We start from the raw sequence: 17,372 nt of genomic DNA, 5'->3' as shown, positions 1-17,372 counted from the left end.
TGTCTTGATAGGTTTTTTCCCTCCATTATTTTGTATCAATACTTTGACATCACCCCTGAAATTGGGATCAATTACTTCTGCCAATACATCTAGGCCAGAATGACAGGCTACGCCCGACATAGAGGCTATTCTGATATACGTGCAAGTGGGAGAAATCAGGGCTAAGTCTGTGGATATTAATTAAGCAATAAGCCCCGAGCCACGGGGCCATTACTGAGTCAGGTAATGCCCCAGGGCCCATAGTTAACGAAGGACCTCAGGGATAGCTATAGAAGTAGAGGAGAATTAATCCAACCTGGGGATAGAGCATTAGTACCCGAGTACCCGACGAGGGTCAATCAGAATGTTATAAACAATCTGATTGGCCCTCGCCCGGTCCATTCCCCACACAAAATCTCTAGACGCTTTGCTTCTTTCACTTCTCCGGCAGGGGTGTGTGGCAGCCCCTCAGCCAATGAGGAGGCTTGGAACAGGGTAATCCCCGTTCTGAGCCTCCGCAGGGCTGGAGGCTGCCATCCTCCCGCCAAGGATTCAGGTAGGTGGTTTCCACAGCCCCAAGCCCCATCCCTTTAAACAATCCCCTCCCCTCCCCTCCCAACCCGACTTGCCTTCGTTTCCTTCTGTTTTCCAGAGTGAACGTGCTGGGAACACTTCTATCCCCAGCGCGTCCGCTCTTGATGGCCGCCATGGAAAGGGAAAACAGATTGTTTTCCCTTCCCCAGCTGCCATTTTTTTTCTGTTCTGAAATGCGTTTTGGAACAGAAAACGGTTGCTGTTAGTACCCCGGTCTTGCAGGCCGGGGTACTAATAGCAATAAGCCCTTCGCTGCAGGGCCGTTACCGAGTCAGGTAATGCCCCGGGGCCTTCGTTAAGGACCTCGCTTTGCTCGTGCCTGTAACTATGGGCCCCGGGCATGACCTGACTCGGTAATGGCCCTGCGGTTCAGGGCTCATTCCTTAAGTAACACTTCCCACTGTTGAACTGCTGTTCAATGAACCAAAAACATTGTATCTTATCTTTATATATGAAGTCTGTATGCAATACGGTTATTCTCCTCTCTGAAGACCAATCGTCTTTCCTTGAATCATGTTTCTTCTGATGATTCCATAACAGTTCCTCAGTCTGCATCAATGGATGTACCACTGTCTTTCCATAACAACCTCCTACCACATTGTAGTACTTACATTTCTTTTTCCTGGTCCACTCGCCTGCCAGGGCTAACCACTAAATGTCCCTTTGTTGGTATACTCGCCTGCCAGAATAACAACTCCTACCAGTTATTTGTGCTTCAAACTTTCCAAATTCACATCCTCAATGGGGAAAGTTAAATCAACAACTGCTTCATTAATGATTCTTTTGACTTTCAACAAACACAAGAGGGCTCTTTGACAAAGTCTCTCACACCGATTTGTTTGCCCCTGGCAATGCAGATTATATTTCTCTCCTCCTTAATGATTGTTACTAAGAGGGCTTCTATACTGCTATCTTTGGTTCTGTTTAACGGCCTTTCATTGGCTTAGGCAATGTTTATCACAATCTTCTCTTATAAATGATCTTTCTGTGAAACCCATTCACTGTGTTTAAATATTTCTCCCTTTGGGCTTTGACAATGGTGGTTTCAATATTGCTTTTCACTCTGGCTAAACATTGTACTTTTTTGGCTTTGACAATGGTGGTTACAATAGTTCTTTTCACTCTGTCTCTTAAGATAAGAGTTGTGCCAAAATTGCCTAAATTCATTTGTTCGATATTAAAAACTTCCTTTCTGAGACAGAGGTCTGTTTTGGTGCACCCTGGGGTCACCTAACCAAGGCCAACACACTGGTCTTTCTGCGCACCTCCGTTGGACCTGCTGCTCTTCTTTCATCTTTTGTCTGGGAAGCACAGGCGCCTGACCGCTCTGGTAATGTTTCCTCTGCTCGCGCCTCCTGTAGTTGAGGCTTCCTCTGCTCCGCTCGCACTTCGGTGAACACCAAACACACTGGAGCAGCACCCAGGACCAGGAGAGTTTCTCACTCCAATGGGACAGCTAGTTTCCCTACCGCTTCCCGCTGCAAACTCTCTGCATCTCACAGGGCTCCCGATCTCTGCCACAACTTCGGCACAGCGTCCTGCTTCCAAAACAGCTGTGTCTCCGTGTCCTCCTTCCTCCTCCTCCTGCTTTCTCATGCTGCTGCTGCTTCCACTGCTGCCCTCTCCGTTAATGGCCCGCACCTGAAGGGCCTTTAAATGTTAAAAGGTCCCACTCAGGTGTGGGTCATCACAACCACTAGATTGTGCGCTATATTTCTGTGACTCCGAGCCCCTCTTCCTTGTCTTAGTCCTCAAAGCATTGTTCATATTCCTTTTGTCTCTAAATTTCCAACTTTACAATATGCCATTAATATGGTATGATCATTAGGGTGATTATTTAAAGTATTTTCCAAGTCTTCCTTACCTGAACCTCCTCTCATGTGATCCTCCCACATAATACCGCCCCCCAGGGTCAGGATCAGGTAGCGGCTGCCTTTCTCTGACCACATGGGAAGGGGTCCAGGCCAGGGATTCTGGGAGGATCATCATTGATTGATCAGAGTGTACAAACTTGTATTAGCAGTAAAGTACATGAGCCTGACCATTCTGTTGTCTTTTGGTGACTTTGCAGAAAGCCATGGGGACTACAATGGACAAATCTTGGCCATGCGTGGGCAACCATGAATAGCCGGGATATGTCAATCATCGCAACCGGGTACATATCCCTGCTTTCTGGCCATTGTTCCCCCTGATGGCGGTCGGCCCCTCCTCCCCGGTGACTTTGGAGGTAGATACAGTACGCTCGTCTTTGATGTTACTCATCATTGTTGCGTAGTAATGGTCTAACTCGGGAGGTATGACGACCTCTCTCGCATGATATTTTTATCCCGCTAAAGCTCACCCCCCCCCCCTCCCCCCCCCCCCCGCACATCCACGGGCCGATGGGCACAGGGGACCTGGTTGACATTTCACAGGGCGGGATCCAGCCTCTCTGAGCCGGGGAGTCCTCTGAGGCGAAACCGTCAGCCACACTCCGGTGCTTCTCCCTCCTGGACGCCGGGGACCCGTCTGCGCCCTCCTCGTCCTCCCTGCCTCCGGTGGCAGGTGCCAGCCACCCCAATGAAGATCGTTCCGGGTAGGTCTTGTGCCCAGCGAGTTCATGGCGTGACATTTGCTGCCCAGGGGGTATTTCGGGGCACCCTGGGCACGGGAGTGTGGGTTCCTGTGTTGGACGCTTCGTCGCTGTTGCTTTGCTATTTTGAACCCAAGGCGTTTATTAAAAGCCCGGGCTGACGCCTTAGGGGTGATGCGAGAGTCGGGCTATGTCGGCAAGCACGAGAGAGGGGGGGGGGGGGGGTGGAGTGAACAGCGTCCCTTTGTCACTTTTGTATATTGTCTTGCCTCCTCCTAACCACCTATCTTTGAATTTGGGGGGATTACTGAGTGCTCTCCAAAATCCTTGGCGTCTGGCCCACTGTGGCCCTATTTTTTTTCCTTCATCGTGGAAAAGGGAATGGGGCAAGCCACCTGTCTTCATGAGTGGCACCAATTCCCCCCCCCCCGCCCCCCCGCCCCGGCTCAATGTGGACAACGGTCATTTTAAAGGTTGTTGAAACTATTTTTGTTGTTGTGTTTTTTTCCCCTTGTCGGCAGCGCCGGACAACTGCGCGTGCCTTTCATAGGACGAGCCGAGATATCAAGTTATCCTGCGTAGGTGGGGGCGAGAGGTGGGGGCATATGGGCTGCAGACTGCTGGTGGTGGCCGGCGAGGGACAAGAGGCACAGAGAGAGTCAACACGGGCTGTGCTAGAGGGGGGACCTGCTGGGGGGTGGGGCTGCTGGAAGGGGGGGATGCTTGTGGTGCCCTCAAAATGGTTCTCTTTGCTCGCCAGTGGGCTGCCGAGACCCCCGCCCCATCTTGTGGCAGAAGTTAATTCTCCCGGCATGCATAGCACGGTCCCAACCCCCTCCCACCCCCCCGCACGCCATAGCCCCCCATTGTGAGGTTAGGGGGTTACTCTTTCCTCGTTAATGAAAGCCAGCCGTGGCTGTTTACGTGGTAGAGCGTGGTAGATTGTTCTGGAAGCTAAGCATCAATCTGTTACTCAAATGAAATAAGAGTGGGGCAAAAACTCCCCGGTGACGGTAGTGGAGGTCCACAGGCACAATGAGCACCTTGAGCAATTTGAGGATGGGGTGTTGTGCTCCTGTGGTGCATAAGCGCCAAACACCTGCGGTGTGTTAGAGGTGAGGGAGGATTTATGACATTTCTGGAAACTGCTGGATTGCAGTCCCGCCAGAGCACAGATATGATGAAGATCAGGGGTTTAGGGAACACACATTTCGGTCCTGATTCACAGAGCGTTTGCTAAAGGGAGGTCACCACTGTAAAATGCTTTTGGGAATCGGGCCCTACGTGTTTGTTGAAACGTCAACTCATATTTTTTTTTTTTAAATAAAGGTTTTATGATTTATAGAAGCGATTGCATTAAGGTTTATGTACACAACAAAATACAAAGACCACAAAAAAATGTGGAATTAACATGCAGTTTGATGGGTAACCCCAGAATGCATAAGATGGTGGACAGCGCACCCAGAATTTTTGCATTATCCTGTGTGCGCGAGAGAGGAGCTTTGCCACGACCCCGGTCTTCCCTGCCATTCCTTGGTACTCTTTGATATGTGTGAGGGACAGAGTACATGTGCCACGTTCTCGTACCTCGCGGCAGATTGGGGGTGCTCCCTGATGCTGATGTGGGGAATAGGTGATCTGTCACAACTTTACCTCCCGGATGCAGATGTAGGGAATAGGTGATCAGTTGTATTCCTTTATCTCTCTGCAGTTTGTGGGTGCTCCCTGATGCTGATGTGGGGAATAGGTGATCCGTTGTATTCCTTTATCTCTCTGCAGTTTGTGGGTGCTCCCTGATGCTGATGTGGGGAACAGGTGATCTGTCGCATTCCTTTATCTCTCTGCAGTTTGTGGGTGCTCCCTGATGCAGATGTGGTGAATAGGTGATCAGTTGCATTCCTTTATCTCTCTGCAGTTTGTGGGTGCTCCCTGATGCTGATGTGGGGAATAGGTGATCTGTTGTATTCCTTTCCCTCTCTGCAGTTTGTGGGTGCTCCCTGATGCTGATGTGGGGAATAGGTGATCAGTTGCATTCCTTTATCTCTCTGCAGTTTGTGGGTGCTCCCTGATGCAGATGTGGGGAATAGGTGATCTGTAGCAGTCCTTTATCTCTCTGCAGTTTGTGGGTGCTCCCTGATGCTGATGTGGGGAATAGGTGATCAGTTGCATTCCTTTATCTCTCTGCAGTTTGTGGGTGCTCCCTGATGCTGATGTGGGGAATAGGTGATCTGTTGTATTCCTTTCCCTCTCTGCAGTTTGTGGGTGCTCCCTGATGCTGATGTGGGGAATAGGTGATCTGTCGCATTCCTTTATCTCTCTGCAGTTTGTGGGTGCTCCCTGATGCTGATGTGGGGAATAGGTGATCTGTCGCATTCCTTTATCTCTCTGCAGTTTGTGGGTGCTCCCTGATGCTGATGTGGGGAATAGGTGATCTGTTGTATTCCTTTCCCTCTCTGCAGTTTGTGGGTGCTCCCTGATGCTGATGTGGGGAATAGGTGATCTGTTGTATTCCTTTCCCTCTCTGCAGTTTGGGGGTGCTCCCTGATGCTGATGTGGGGAATAGGTGATCTGTAGCAGTCCTTTATCTCTCTGCAGATTGGGGGTGCTCTCTGATGCAGATGTGGGGAATAGGTGATCTGTTGTATTCCTTTCCCTCTCTGCAGTTTGTGGGTGCTCCCTGATGCTGATGTGGGGAATAGGTGATCTGTTGTATTCCTTTCCCTCTCTGCAGTTTGTGGGTGCTCCCTGATGCAGATGTGGTGAATAGGTGATCTGTTGTATTCCTTTCCCTCTCTGCAGTTTGTGGGTGCTCCCTGATGCAGATGTCGGGAATAGGTGATCTGTAACAGTCCTTTATCTCTCTGCAGTTTGTGGGTGCTCCCTGATGCAGATGTGGGGAATAGGTGATCTGTAGCAGTCCTTTATCTCTCTGCAGATTGGGGGTGCTCTCTGATGCAGATGTGGGGAATAGGTGATCTGTTGTATTCCTTTCCCTCTCTGCAGTTTGTGGGTGCTCCCTGATGCAGATGTGGGGAATAGGTGATCTGTAGCAGTCCTTTATCTCTCTGCAGTTTGTGGGTGCTCCCTGATGCAGATGTGGGGAATAGGTGATCTGTTGTATTCCTTTATCTCTCTGCAGTTTGTGGGTGCTCCCTGATGCTGATGTGGGGATTAGGTATTCTGTCTCATTCCTTTCCCTCTCTGCAGTTTGGGGGTACTCCCTGATGCTGATGTGGGGATTAGGTGATCTGTCGCATTCCTTTACCTCTCTGCAGTTTGTGGGTGCTCCCTGATGCAGATGTAGTGAATAGGTGATCTGTTGTATTCCTTTCCCTCTCTGCAGTTTGTGGGTGCTCCCTGATGCAGATGTGGGGAATAGGTGATCTGTTGTATTCCTTTCCCTCTCTGCAGTTTGTGGGTGCTCCCTGATGCAGATGTGGGGAATAGGTGATCTGTGGCAGTCCTTTATCTCTCTGCAGTTTGTGGGTGCTCCCTGATGCAGATGCGGTGAATAGGTGATCTGTCGCATTCCTTTACCTCTCTGCAGTTTGTGGGTGCTCTCTGTTGCTGGTGCCGCAGAGATGGGATATACCACACTCCCTGACTTGATTGTAGTTTGGTTGCCCTCACAGGTGTGTGAGGAATACAGGAGATATGTCGCATACCCAGCAATGGGTGTGCAAGTTGCCGCCATTATCCTGACTGACCACCTTCTTGTGGAAACAATAAAATTGACATGAGGCCGGGAAGCCCAAATGGAAACACACCAACACAGGTTACAAAGGACCATATAAAGCGCTTTATTTCAAAGTTACAAAGTTACCAAGTTATCAAAGTCAATTGACATGCGAATAGCTATTCGGCCCTCTGACTAACACACAAACCTTCAACGTTAGGTTCGCACTGAAAGTGGGAGAGACCGATCATCGGGATGCTTGGGTTTTTATACATTTAGTACTGCATTGGCCAGCCCTCTTACAAGTTAACCATTTCTGGAACTATGGCTAGGGTTCGTAGCCAGGTCGAACATGCAATCTCCATATATTAGATCGATTCCGCTGATACAGTTACATATTTACACCTAGGTTAAACAGAGGACAGGGTCTTAGTTCATGACCCTAACAAGTAGCCTGCGGACATATTATTCATTCACGTGTGCGGAGGTCACCATGGCCGAAGTCTTACTCGCAATGTCATTCGGCCTCCATTTTGTGATTCGGGGTGACTTCCACACTGCAAGAATACCTAAAATGGCGGCTAGATCCAAGATGGCAGCTTACACAATACATTAAGGTCAAGACCTTGCCGCGGAACCTATGTTCACAATATTCTTTAGACAGCTTGGCGTAGGCCAACATACATTTAAACAATGCGATTGGGGTCACAATATTATATCGATTTCCACAGACCCTCCTTTTGGCCTATGCCAAGTGCTAAAACATAGTTTTCTAATACTTTCGAAAATACTTGAAGGCATTATCATTCATAGGTTCCGCATCATTGTCTGAAATATCAATAGCCATAAGGTCGTTCGTAAGAACTTCTTGCAACATGAACTCTTTAAATGCTGTCTTCGGAGTGTATATCTTGCGCCCTATTGCGCTCATTACCTGGGCACAACATTCCCCCATCATTCCGCATATACTTGGGAGGCATTGAAAACAACAGCAAAGAAATAACAGAGTCCCTAAAATACCTAAAATGACAGAAAGCACCTTCCACCCCCAAGATCGCAGAGAATCCCAAAACCAGGTACTAAGGCTCCAGTCTCCTACAGGGATATGGACTTCAGAACTAAGAGTGTGTAAATTCTGAATTGCTTTAAATATTGTTGGTGAAGAATCTGGTACGAAAAGGCAACAAGCGGACCCCACTAATTTACATACTCCACCTCGTTCGGCTAAAATGACATCTAATGCCATTCGATTTTGAAGTGCTACCAATCTTATCGCCTTTTGCTCTAAGGTCATATTGTAAAGTATGTCCGTGGTCCGGTTGATCGTTTTCTCCAATACCCTCGCTAATCCCCTAATGTTTTCTGAATTTGCTATTTGTCCCCAAAAGGGGACTACTGATTTGGCTATATCCCCGAACACTTGTCCGGGGGTATCTCCATCACTATCTCGTCGCGGGCGAGCCTTGGATACCTCTAAGGTACTGGCTATAAATACACCTGGTAACAATATCCCTAAATAACAAGTCCCCTGCCAATCCTTGGGCAACCAGGGAAAAGCTAAACTACCACAAACAAAATAAACGGGTCCCCCTACATACAAAGGCCTATTTTCCCCAGTCAAATTTACAATATGTATACAAGGCTCAAAATCTCCCATTGGCCTAGTGCCATTTCTTTGTACACAGAAAGGGACAGAATCAGGATTGTGATTTACAGAATAAGAAGGAGGCATGGCATCCTTATTGCCTATCGGAGCCATCTTGAAAGAAACTAGATTTTGGAAAGGAAAGGAAAGTTTATCAGACGGCCTAATAGAAGCGATATTAGGTCTACTCCTATTTGCGAAAAGCGAGCATCCCAGGGGAGTCAATTCACGTCTCTCAAATTCATTCAAATTAGTGCCATCGAAGTTCCCTGAGATGCTATCATTCCATCGGCCAAAGAAGAGTGCTCTAAGAGAGGCATAGCAGGAAGTCGTTAGAGGTAAGGGATGTATATACCATCCCAGTCCCTTGTTCCCATGTTGTGGCAAATGCGTGCAAATCCAACAATTACTCTTATTAAAAATAGCATGCGTAGCATTCATCACTATCATCAGAGTGTTATTATGATATTTCTGTCTATGCCGAGAGTCCCTAGGGGACAGAGTGTGAAGGTGTACAGAGGGAGTCAAAACAGTTGGTACAATTTCGGTCGGTAACAGAGGCTTCAAAGGATAAATCTCTTCAAAGTACCAAAGTCCCACGGCAGCAGTTGCAAACTAACAGTAATCAAAACAAGAACACAACAGTACGTTTTCAGGGCCCAGGCACATTGTCCATTGTTCGAACTGGTCACCTCCTTATCTAATAGTTCAATACGAGGAGCAGCGGTGAAGGCGGCAGGCATCATGGTTATCCCGATCGACGGCCCCAATGTTCGTTGCTGGCGGCACTTCGGCCGCGCGACTTCTTAGTCCTTCCCAACCCTAGCCAACAGAACCCCCCCCCCTTTTCTTTGTTCCAAAAAAAGGGAAGACAATAGTATTTCAATCACTCCTTTTTCCTTTCTAATGCACTATACTCGTGCAGCGCGTGGTCGAAGGTTGTACCTGATGGTACCCAAGTTTACCGAATCCAAAAGCAAAGTATCGTCGCTCCCTGAGGGGAGCGTCACGTCGGTGGCGACGGAAGTCGCAGAACTTGAAACAAGAGTTTCCGGAAGTGATTGATCAAGGGAGTGCGGAGACAAAATGGACGGCTCCCCGAGCTCCTCAGGCTCAGAGAACTTCTCCGACGCACTCACAACGCTGCTTGCTACTCCGAGATCAGAGAGTGTAGCATCAGCAAGGGGTTCTGTTTCTTCTGTAACGTGTGGCGTCGGGTGAGGGATCTTCTTGATGTGTGTTGCATGTATCCAGTTCTTCTTTCCTGCCACCCGCACTGCGGTCCTGGTGACCAATAAAACCTGGTAGGGTCCCCGCCAGCGAGGCGCGAGACAGGAAGACCTTTCGTAGGCCTTTACCAGGATCCAGCTGCCGGGCAATATATCGTGTCCTGGGCCCGTAAACCGTACAGGTAAGGCGGCCTTCACCTGGTGGTAGATGAAATACAGGTTTTTAGTCAATTGATTACAATAATCTACAAGCAATACATTCTCCACATCCCTCAGGGCTTTAGGTTTAGGGAGGCCCCAAATATTAGCAGGCCTTCCCATTACTACCTCGAATGGAGAAAGCCCAGTTCTAGTCTGGGGTGTGGTGCGCATAGCTAACAATACAATAGGTAAAGCATCTGGCCATTTTAATTTAGTCTCAGCACATGTTTTTGCAAGTTTGTTTTTCAAAATACCGTTGTGTCTTTCTACCAACCCCGCACTTTGAGGGTGCCTAGCTGAATGAAAACGTTTCTCAATCCCTAAGGCAACACATATTTGCAATATTACAGCTGCGATGAAATGTGGGCCGTTATCCGACCAGATTATCCTCGGGAGCCCAAATCGAGGAAAATATTCTTTCACCAAGATCTTTGCGGTGGTTATGGCGGTAGCATCTTTGGCAGGGAAAGCCTCGACCCACTTGCTAAAAGCACAAATGATAACAAGAACATATTTCAAGTTATTACAACGTTCCATTTCAATGAAATCAAGGTGAATGGTTTCAAAGGGGACAGAGGGGGGCCCGAAACTTCCCCTTGGAGTCACTGTCCCTTTACCCACATTGTGTTGTAGGCAAATCATACAATTACTAACATGTCTTTTTGCAGTTTCCAAAATTTTATCATTCACCCAAACCTGCTGTAATATCTTCGCAATTTGCTGGGCGCACACGTGTTGGACCGTGTGCCATTGTGACCATTGCTAATACATAAGAATCAGGAAGCAACCATTTCCCGTCAGATGCGTCCACCCAACACCCTTCGTCATCCAATTTCCCCATGCCTTCAGCCCATTTCCTAGATTCATCAACAGAGGCATCAGTCTGAATATCTCGCACAGACCCAATGCCTTCATCTATTATACAACCATCTCTCACTTCCCTTGAGGTACACATGTCTGTGCTAAGGTCTGTAGCTGTTTGTCTAGCTATCGAGTCTGCAAAAGCATTTCCTTTGCCCACATCATCTATGACCTTACGATGAGCTGCACATTTCATAATCGCTAGTTGTTTAGGGAGTGAGAGTGCTGAAAGTAACTGTACTATTAAGGGACCATGCTGAATCTTGGTCCCATGTGAGGTCAGAAACCCTCTTTCCGACCACAATTTTCCGAAGTTGTGAGCCACCCCAAAGGCGTACTGACTATCCGTATAAATATTAACTCTATGCCCTTGGGAGAGCTCACAAGCACGAGTCAACGCTATAATCTCTGCGGCCTGCGCAGAGTTATGCGGAATCCTTTTAGTTTCTACGATCTTGTTCAAAGTAGTAACTGCATAAGCAGCTGTAGATGTGCCATTCGGAAGTTTAAAGCAGGAGCCATCACAAAACAGCTCCCCTTCCGCATTCTCCAAAGGAGTATCTGAGAGGTCTATTCTGCCCTTTGTTTCTTGTTCGGTGGCGTACAGGCAGTCATGTGATCCATCATCGCCGCAAGCAGAAGTTTGCGGGAGAGGCAAAAGTTCAGCCGGATTGAGAACACAACACCTTTTAATTTGGATATGAGGAGCAAATAGAACTAATTCATACCTGGTCAACCGGGCAGAAGTAAGGTGTTGTGTTTGAGTTTTATTCAATAGAATATCAACAGAGTGAGGTACCATCAGAATCAAATCGTGGCCTAGGACCATCCCCTCGCTCTGTTTTACAGACGCAGCAGCAGCAGCAACAGCGCGCAGACATCGCGGCAAAGCGCATGCGACAGGATCGAGGGCGGAGGAATAATAGCCGCACGGCCTATTCTTCCCTCCATGTTCCTGTGTTAACACAGACAAAGCACATCCATTACATTCATGCACAAACAACACAAAGGCCTTATCGTAATTTGGTGTACCCAGAACCGGTGCTGAACACAGCGCGGCTTTGAGAAGCTCAAATGATCGTTGATGTTCCGATTCCCATGGCAGTGGCAAAGAAATGCCCTTCCTCGTCAAAGCCAACATCGGTTTTACCACTAGGGCAAAGTTCGGGATCCACAGTCTACAGTAGGACGCCATCCCTATCAGGGCTCTGACTTCCTTCTGTGTTTTTGGGACAGACATGCCAGAAATGTGTTTTATTCGTTCAGGTGTCAATCTTCTCCCCTCCTTTGACAGGAGGTAGCCTAAATAGGCAACCTCCTGGCAACAATATTGAAATTTCTTAAGTGAAGCTTTGTGACCATGTTCAGCTAAATGAACAAGCAACAATATAGTGCCTTCTTTACAAGCTTTCTCAGAGTCTGCAGCTAAGAGCAAATCGTCTACATATTGAAGCAGCGTGCAAGTAGGTGGCAGTTCAAGGGTGTCGAGCTGCTCTTTTAAGGCTCTACTATAGATACTAGGACTTTCAGTGTACCCTTGAGGTGCCCTTGTGAATGTAAATGAGCGTCCCCCCAAGATGAACGCAAACAAATACCTGCTCTCCTTGTGTATCGGAATACTAAAGAAGGCGTTTTTCAAATCTACGACACTGAAGTGCGTAGCCGTAGCAGGGATCATTGTTAAGATTGTTGTTACATCCGGCACGATTGGAAATTGTGGGGCCACTACCCGGTTAATAGCACGAAGATCTATTATAAACCGGTACGGAATTGCATTGTCGCCTTTCTTATATACCGGTAAGATCGGACTATTACATAAGCTACCTGTAATCTCTTCGATCACTCCACGATGTACAAAATCGGAGACAATGCATTTCAGAGCGCGCTCGCCCTCAACTGAAATTTTATATTGCGGAATGCGCGGTAGTTTAACCCCATGTTTCAAGACTATCTTAACGGGCTCAACGTGCAATATTCCGACATCATTGTCGTCTATTGCCCACAAACATTCCGGGACAATGCCGAACTCGGGAGGCAGAGGTCGGGTCAAGTACTGGGAGTTAAAAGGTTGCTGTGGTGAAACTGTCAATCTTATTCCGTCAGGGGTACAATGGATCACTGCATTCAGTTTCTTCAACAAATTCAACCCCAGCAAGTTTTCTCCACAGTTTGAAGTAAGAAGAAAAGGGCACTGGTCTGTAAAAGGGCCCAAAGAAACGGATACCGGCGCAGAGACCGGACAAACAGTTGGTATACCAGAGAACCCTATAGAAACGTTTGTTTGCCCTGACAGGGGAATGTTTGGAACCCGAGAATGGTCAATGGAGCACTTCTGCGCTCCAGTGTCGATCAAGAACTGATGTTTCCTATTCCCCACCAATAATTCCACATAGGGGCCCTTCTGAATAACGGGAATAGGTAAAGGTTCCAAACGCTGCTTCGGGCAATCCTAGTAAGGCAGAACTTCATCAAAGGGAAGTTCCTCAGAAAGATAGACGGCGGAAGGGTGATCAAATATATTTCTCGAGTCCATACTCGAAGTCTGATTTTCCTGTGAAAAAGGTTGCTGGGGATCTCGTAGAAGCTGACCCCTATCAGGGCCCCCTGCTCCAGGGCGGCCCCGTGGTCGCCTACCCATACCTCCAAATGTGCCTCCTGACCTCTGACTGAGGGCAGGGCACTGTGCTCGCCAGTGACCTTCCTGGCGGCAATAAGCACACTGATTAATATTTATAGAATTTAGAGGAGTATTTCCTCTTGGAATGTACTGACCTCTAGTTTGTGTCGTACCTCCTCTGGGGTGCCTGACAATTTGCTGCAACAATACCTTAGTCTTTAGGTCACCCCTTCTTTTTTCGATTTTCTCTTTTTCGTTATTAACCCGATTCTCATAATACTGAGCCATATGCAAAACCTCTGACTGAGATTTTGCCTGCCAAGCGCTCTCTGAGGACATAATTTGTGACTGGATGTCGGGCAACAATCCACGCACAAATTTGTCCACAAACAACCTCTTCCCCGACTCTGTACCCAAATCCTGTCCACTGAAGTCGGAGAACACCTGTTCAAACCTATTAAAGAATTCAGTGGTACCTTCAGTTTTTCCTTGGACACAGGCCGTAAGCTTGTCCCAAATAATCCTTTTTTCTGGAATTATAATTTTCAATTTGGCAACTATTCTATCGGGTAAAGTGAGTATTACCTGGGGTGGTTTCTCACCAGCTGGTCGTTCCCCATCTATTCTAGTTAGATTTACCCATGTATCCCCTAACCCCGGCACATCATCTACTGTCCGTACCTGCTTCCATACATCAACAGGTAAAAGCACTGGAAACAATAAATCCATGTCACTTAAGGTGAACACAGAAGACTGCAAAACGGATTCTATTTCTTTATAAAACCCTGTCGGGTTCTTCCTAATATCAGGGACTGATTGTCTGATCGTGTTCACTTCCTGTCGAGAGAACGGGACGTGAACAAACTGTGATACGTAGTGTGCTGGGATATCCACCGCGGGAGCACCAGTCGCCGCGTTGGCGGGGATTTCTACTTTTGGGACAAGGGTCGGAGGGACCTCTCTCATAGGCAACTGAGATATAGGGACCTCCGACCGCTTACTGAGTAATAAGGCCAAATCAAGCGCTAAAGCAGCTGTGGAAGTGTCAGGCGAAAAAGCTCTTTTACAAATACCTAATAACTCTGTGGGGCAACCAACCTTCTTTCTTATACATTCGTCCTGCAAGTGCTGTACCATCACTTGAATTACCTTCCTTTGCATTTCTACCGTATATTGACTATATGTATCGTATACCTCATCCGGCGGTATTGATGAATCCGAGATCCATCGAACCGCATCTCTAGTATAAATCCGTACTTCCTCGGGTGCTGATCTTTGGCACGAAAGGAACCGTTTCTGCATATATATCCTATCGTCCTCATCATCCTCATTTTGTAATCTTTCAAAATCCTGTCTAAACTCAAACAATCTATCAACATGCCCATATACTTTCTGTTCGGTATCCCTTGAGAGTGCCAAAGCGTTCAGATCTCTCACCCCTTGTGGGAGATCCGAAGTCTGCAATCTACCCCACATTACACCTAAATGAATCCCCAGTCCTTCAATAAAAACGTTTTTCTCGGGAAAATCGTGCAAATTAGATAATGTTGAAAATACATCAGTTTGATCACCTTTTTCCATGCAATGTTTAGCCCAAGCAAATAGTTCCTGTTTCCTGCCCGCAGGAACAGTACTACGAGTCACTATCCTCGACCCTGCACCAGGATCTGATTTAATAAACACAGGACTCCCCGAAATCGAAAGTGTAGGTGAACCTAACATGGGTGCAGGGGAAAGAGGTAATGTAACAGACGAAATAGACGGAGGAGCGACAACTAAGGAACTAGGGGTAGTAGGCTGTGTAAGAGGAGTAGGAATAACGATAGGAGCAATAGCAGGAATGGGAAGAGCGCCCACAACAGGAGCATATGGAGGTGGCGCTGAAGAATCAGGCCTCCGTTCGTTTAATATTTTCTCAATAAATTTCCTCGGAAACATGGAAATCTTTAGAAGGGTAAATTTTCTGGACTCCGAGCGAAAAAGCTCTGTCCATTTTCTGGGTTTCATCTAATCGTTTTTCCTTGTCATATAACAATGCCTTTTCGGCATTCGTTTTATGACGTCGTGCATGTTTATCCCTACTTTTAAGCTGCTGTAATGCTTCCTTTTTCCAATTTTGTAACACATCAAAGGCTGCTGGCCTAGCCTTCTTTTTAAGCAAGATCGACTCTAAGTATTCAATACGGGGGATCTCAAAACTACCATTGATTGGCCACTGAAATTCGGAGGCATTTCTGGTCTGTCTGTGCCAAATGTCATTAAATACAATACTACCAATGCCATACTTACAGTACATAGTACACGCCGGCGACCCCTCCTGTGGTGCCGGACGGCTAAATTCCAAAGATTGTCGATCGCTGCGGAATAGAGCCCTAAAACAGCTAGACAATTTCCCAGGCATTTCTCAAAGAATTGGTGTTACCTGGTCCAATAATTGTGTCTGCAGATACAATACGCCAAATTCAAATTGTCAGGGTTAAATTAAGAGCCGGGTCACGACTACACCTGACCAAACCTAAGGAGGACCGTACGGTTTTCAAAGGACTTCAACTAACAAATTTTACCTGCGTTCAGTGGTTTCGGCAAATCTGCCCGCCTCGGATTTGGACCCTCGTCAAGATGCCGTGTCAGACCGCACGACTATCGCCCAAGGATCGGATCGTGCAGCGCTGCCGAGGTATCGCGTCTCGATCGGTCGGGCCCGCAGAATCACACCGTCCGATCCCGATTCGATAGTCTGCGTCAACCTTCAATGATCCGGCATCAATCTTGAGGGTCCCTATTCGGGCGCCAACTGTGGAAACAATAAAATTGACATGAGGCCGGGAAGCCCAAATGGAAACACACCAACACAGGTTACAAAGGACCATATAAAGCGCTTTATTTCAAAGTTACAAAGTTACCAAGTTATCAAAGTCAATTGACATGCGAATAGCTATTCGGCCCTCTGACTAACACACGAACCTTCAACGTTAGGTTCGCACTGAAAGTGGGAGAGACCGATCATCGGGATGCTTGGGTTTTTATACATTTAGTACTGCATTGGCCAGCCCTCTTACAAGTTAACCATTTCTGGAACCATGGCTAGGGTTCGTAGCCAGGTCGAACATGCAATCTCCATATATTAGATCGATTCCGCTGATAGAGTTACATATTTACACCTAGGTTAAACAGAGGACAGGGTCTTAGTTCATGACCCTAACAAGTAGCCTGCGGACATATTATTCATTCACGTGTGCGGAGGTCACCATGGCCGAAGTCTTACTCGCAATGTCATTCGGCCTCCATTTTGTGATTCGGGGTGACTTCCACACTGCAAGAATACCTAAAATGGCGGCTAGATCCAAGATGGCAGCTTACACAATACATTAAGGTCAAGACCTTGCCGCGGAACCTATGTTCACAATATTCTTTAGACAGCTTGGCGTAGGCCAACATACATTTAAACAATGCGATTGGGGTCACAATATTATATCGATTTCCACATTCTTTCCACCGGTCTGGATTCTGACGGTGTGTCTGCTTATGGTGTGTATTGCCAAAATATTTCTTTAAAGACCTCCTGTACGTTATAGGCGATTATTTAAAAAAAATTTCACACTTTCTAGGCCTAGATACCCATGTGTGTTGGCATTGCAAATGTTAAAGGTATTTATATCGTGCACCGTCACCAACAGAGTTTGTCCTCAGGCGCTCTGGAGGATCTGAAAAACAGGAACGCGGGTGGGTTAGGTTAGTCGGGTGAGAAGGAGTAGGAGAGTGAGAGATGTGGTGTGCTGTTGGCGGCTTCAGTTCCGTTTCCACCATGAGCTGAGCTTTGGTGTGAGTATCTGACCGGGGCGAGACTTTGTGTGCTGTTGGTGTTTGTTCTTGCAGTGTTGTGAAGTGTGTGGGGTTTGCTGGGTGACAAATGGTTGTGTGAATTGTCGGTATGCAGAGATTTGAGGTTGGGTTAGTGGGTTGTATGTGCTGGTTCTAGCCCATCTTGTTCTATTTAA

At 47.3% G+C, this 17,372-nt stretch overlaps 1 protein-coding gene across 13 annotated transcripts in view; it reads left to right on the top strand.

Annotated features, from left to right (window-relative positions):
* PLEC (plectin) overlaps window positions 1–17,372 on the top strand; it is a 1,447,724-nt gene that overhangs the window by 1,068,351 nt on the left and 362,001 nt on the right. Inside the window, exon 1 of one of the 13 annotated variants that reach the window (XM_069621874.1) lies at window positions 3,118–3,148. The exons of the other annotated variants lie outside the window; for them this stretch is intronic. Coding sequence (XP_069477975.1) covers window positions 3,133–3,148 — 16 coding nt within the window. The 5' untranslated portion in view covers window positions 3,118–3,132. Of the gene's footprint in view, window positions 1–3,117; window positions 3,149–17,372 lie in introns of those variants that run through there. 13 annotated transcript variants of the gene reach the window in all.

Source organism: Ambystoma mexicanum, chromosome 5q, assembly GCF_040938575.1.
Source record: "Ambystoma mexicanum isolate Mex_15411 chromosome 5q, UKY_AmexF1_1, whole genome shotgun sequence".
Lineage (NCBI taxonomy): Eukaryota > Metazoa > Chordata > Amphibia > Caudata > Ambystomatidae > Ambystoma > Ambystoma mexicanum.
Note: the sequence above shows the minus strand (reverse complement) of the source record. Positions and strands in the feature narration are given on the sequence as shown.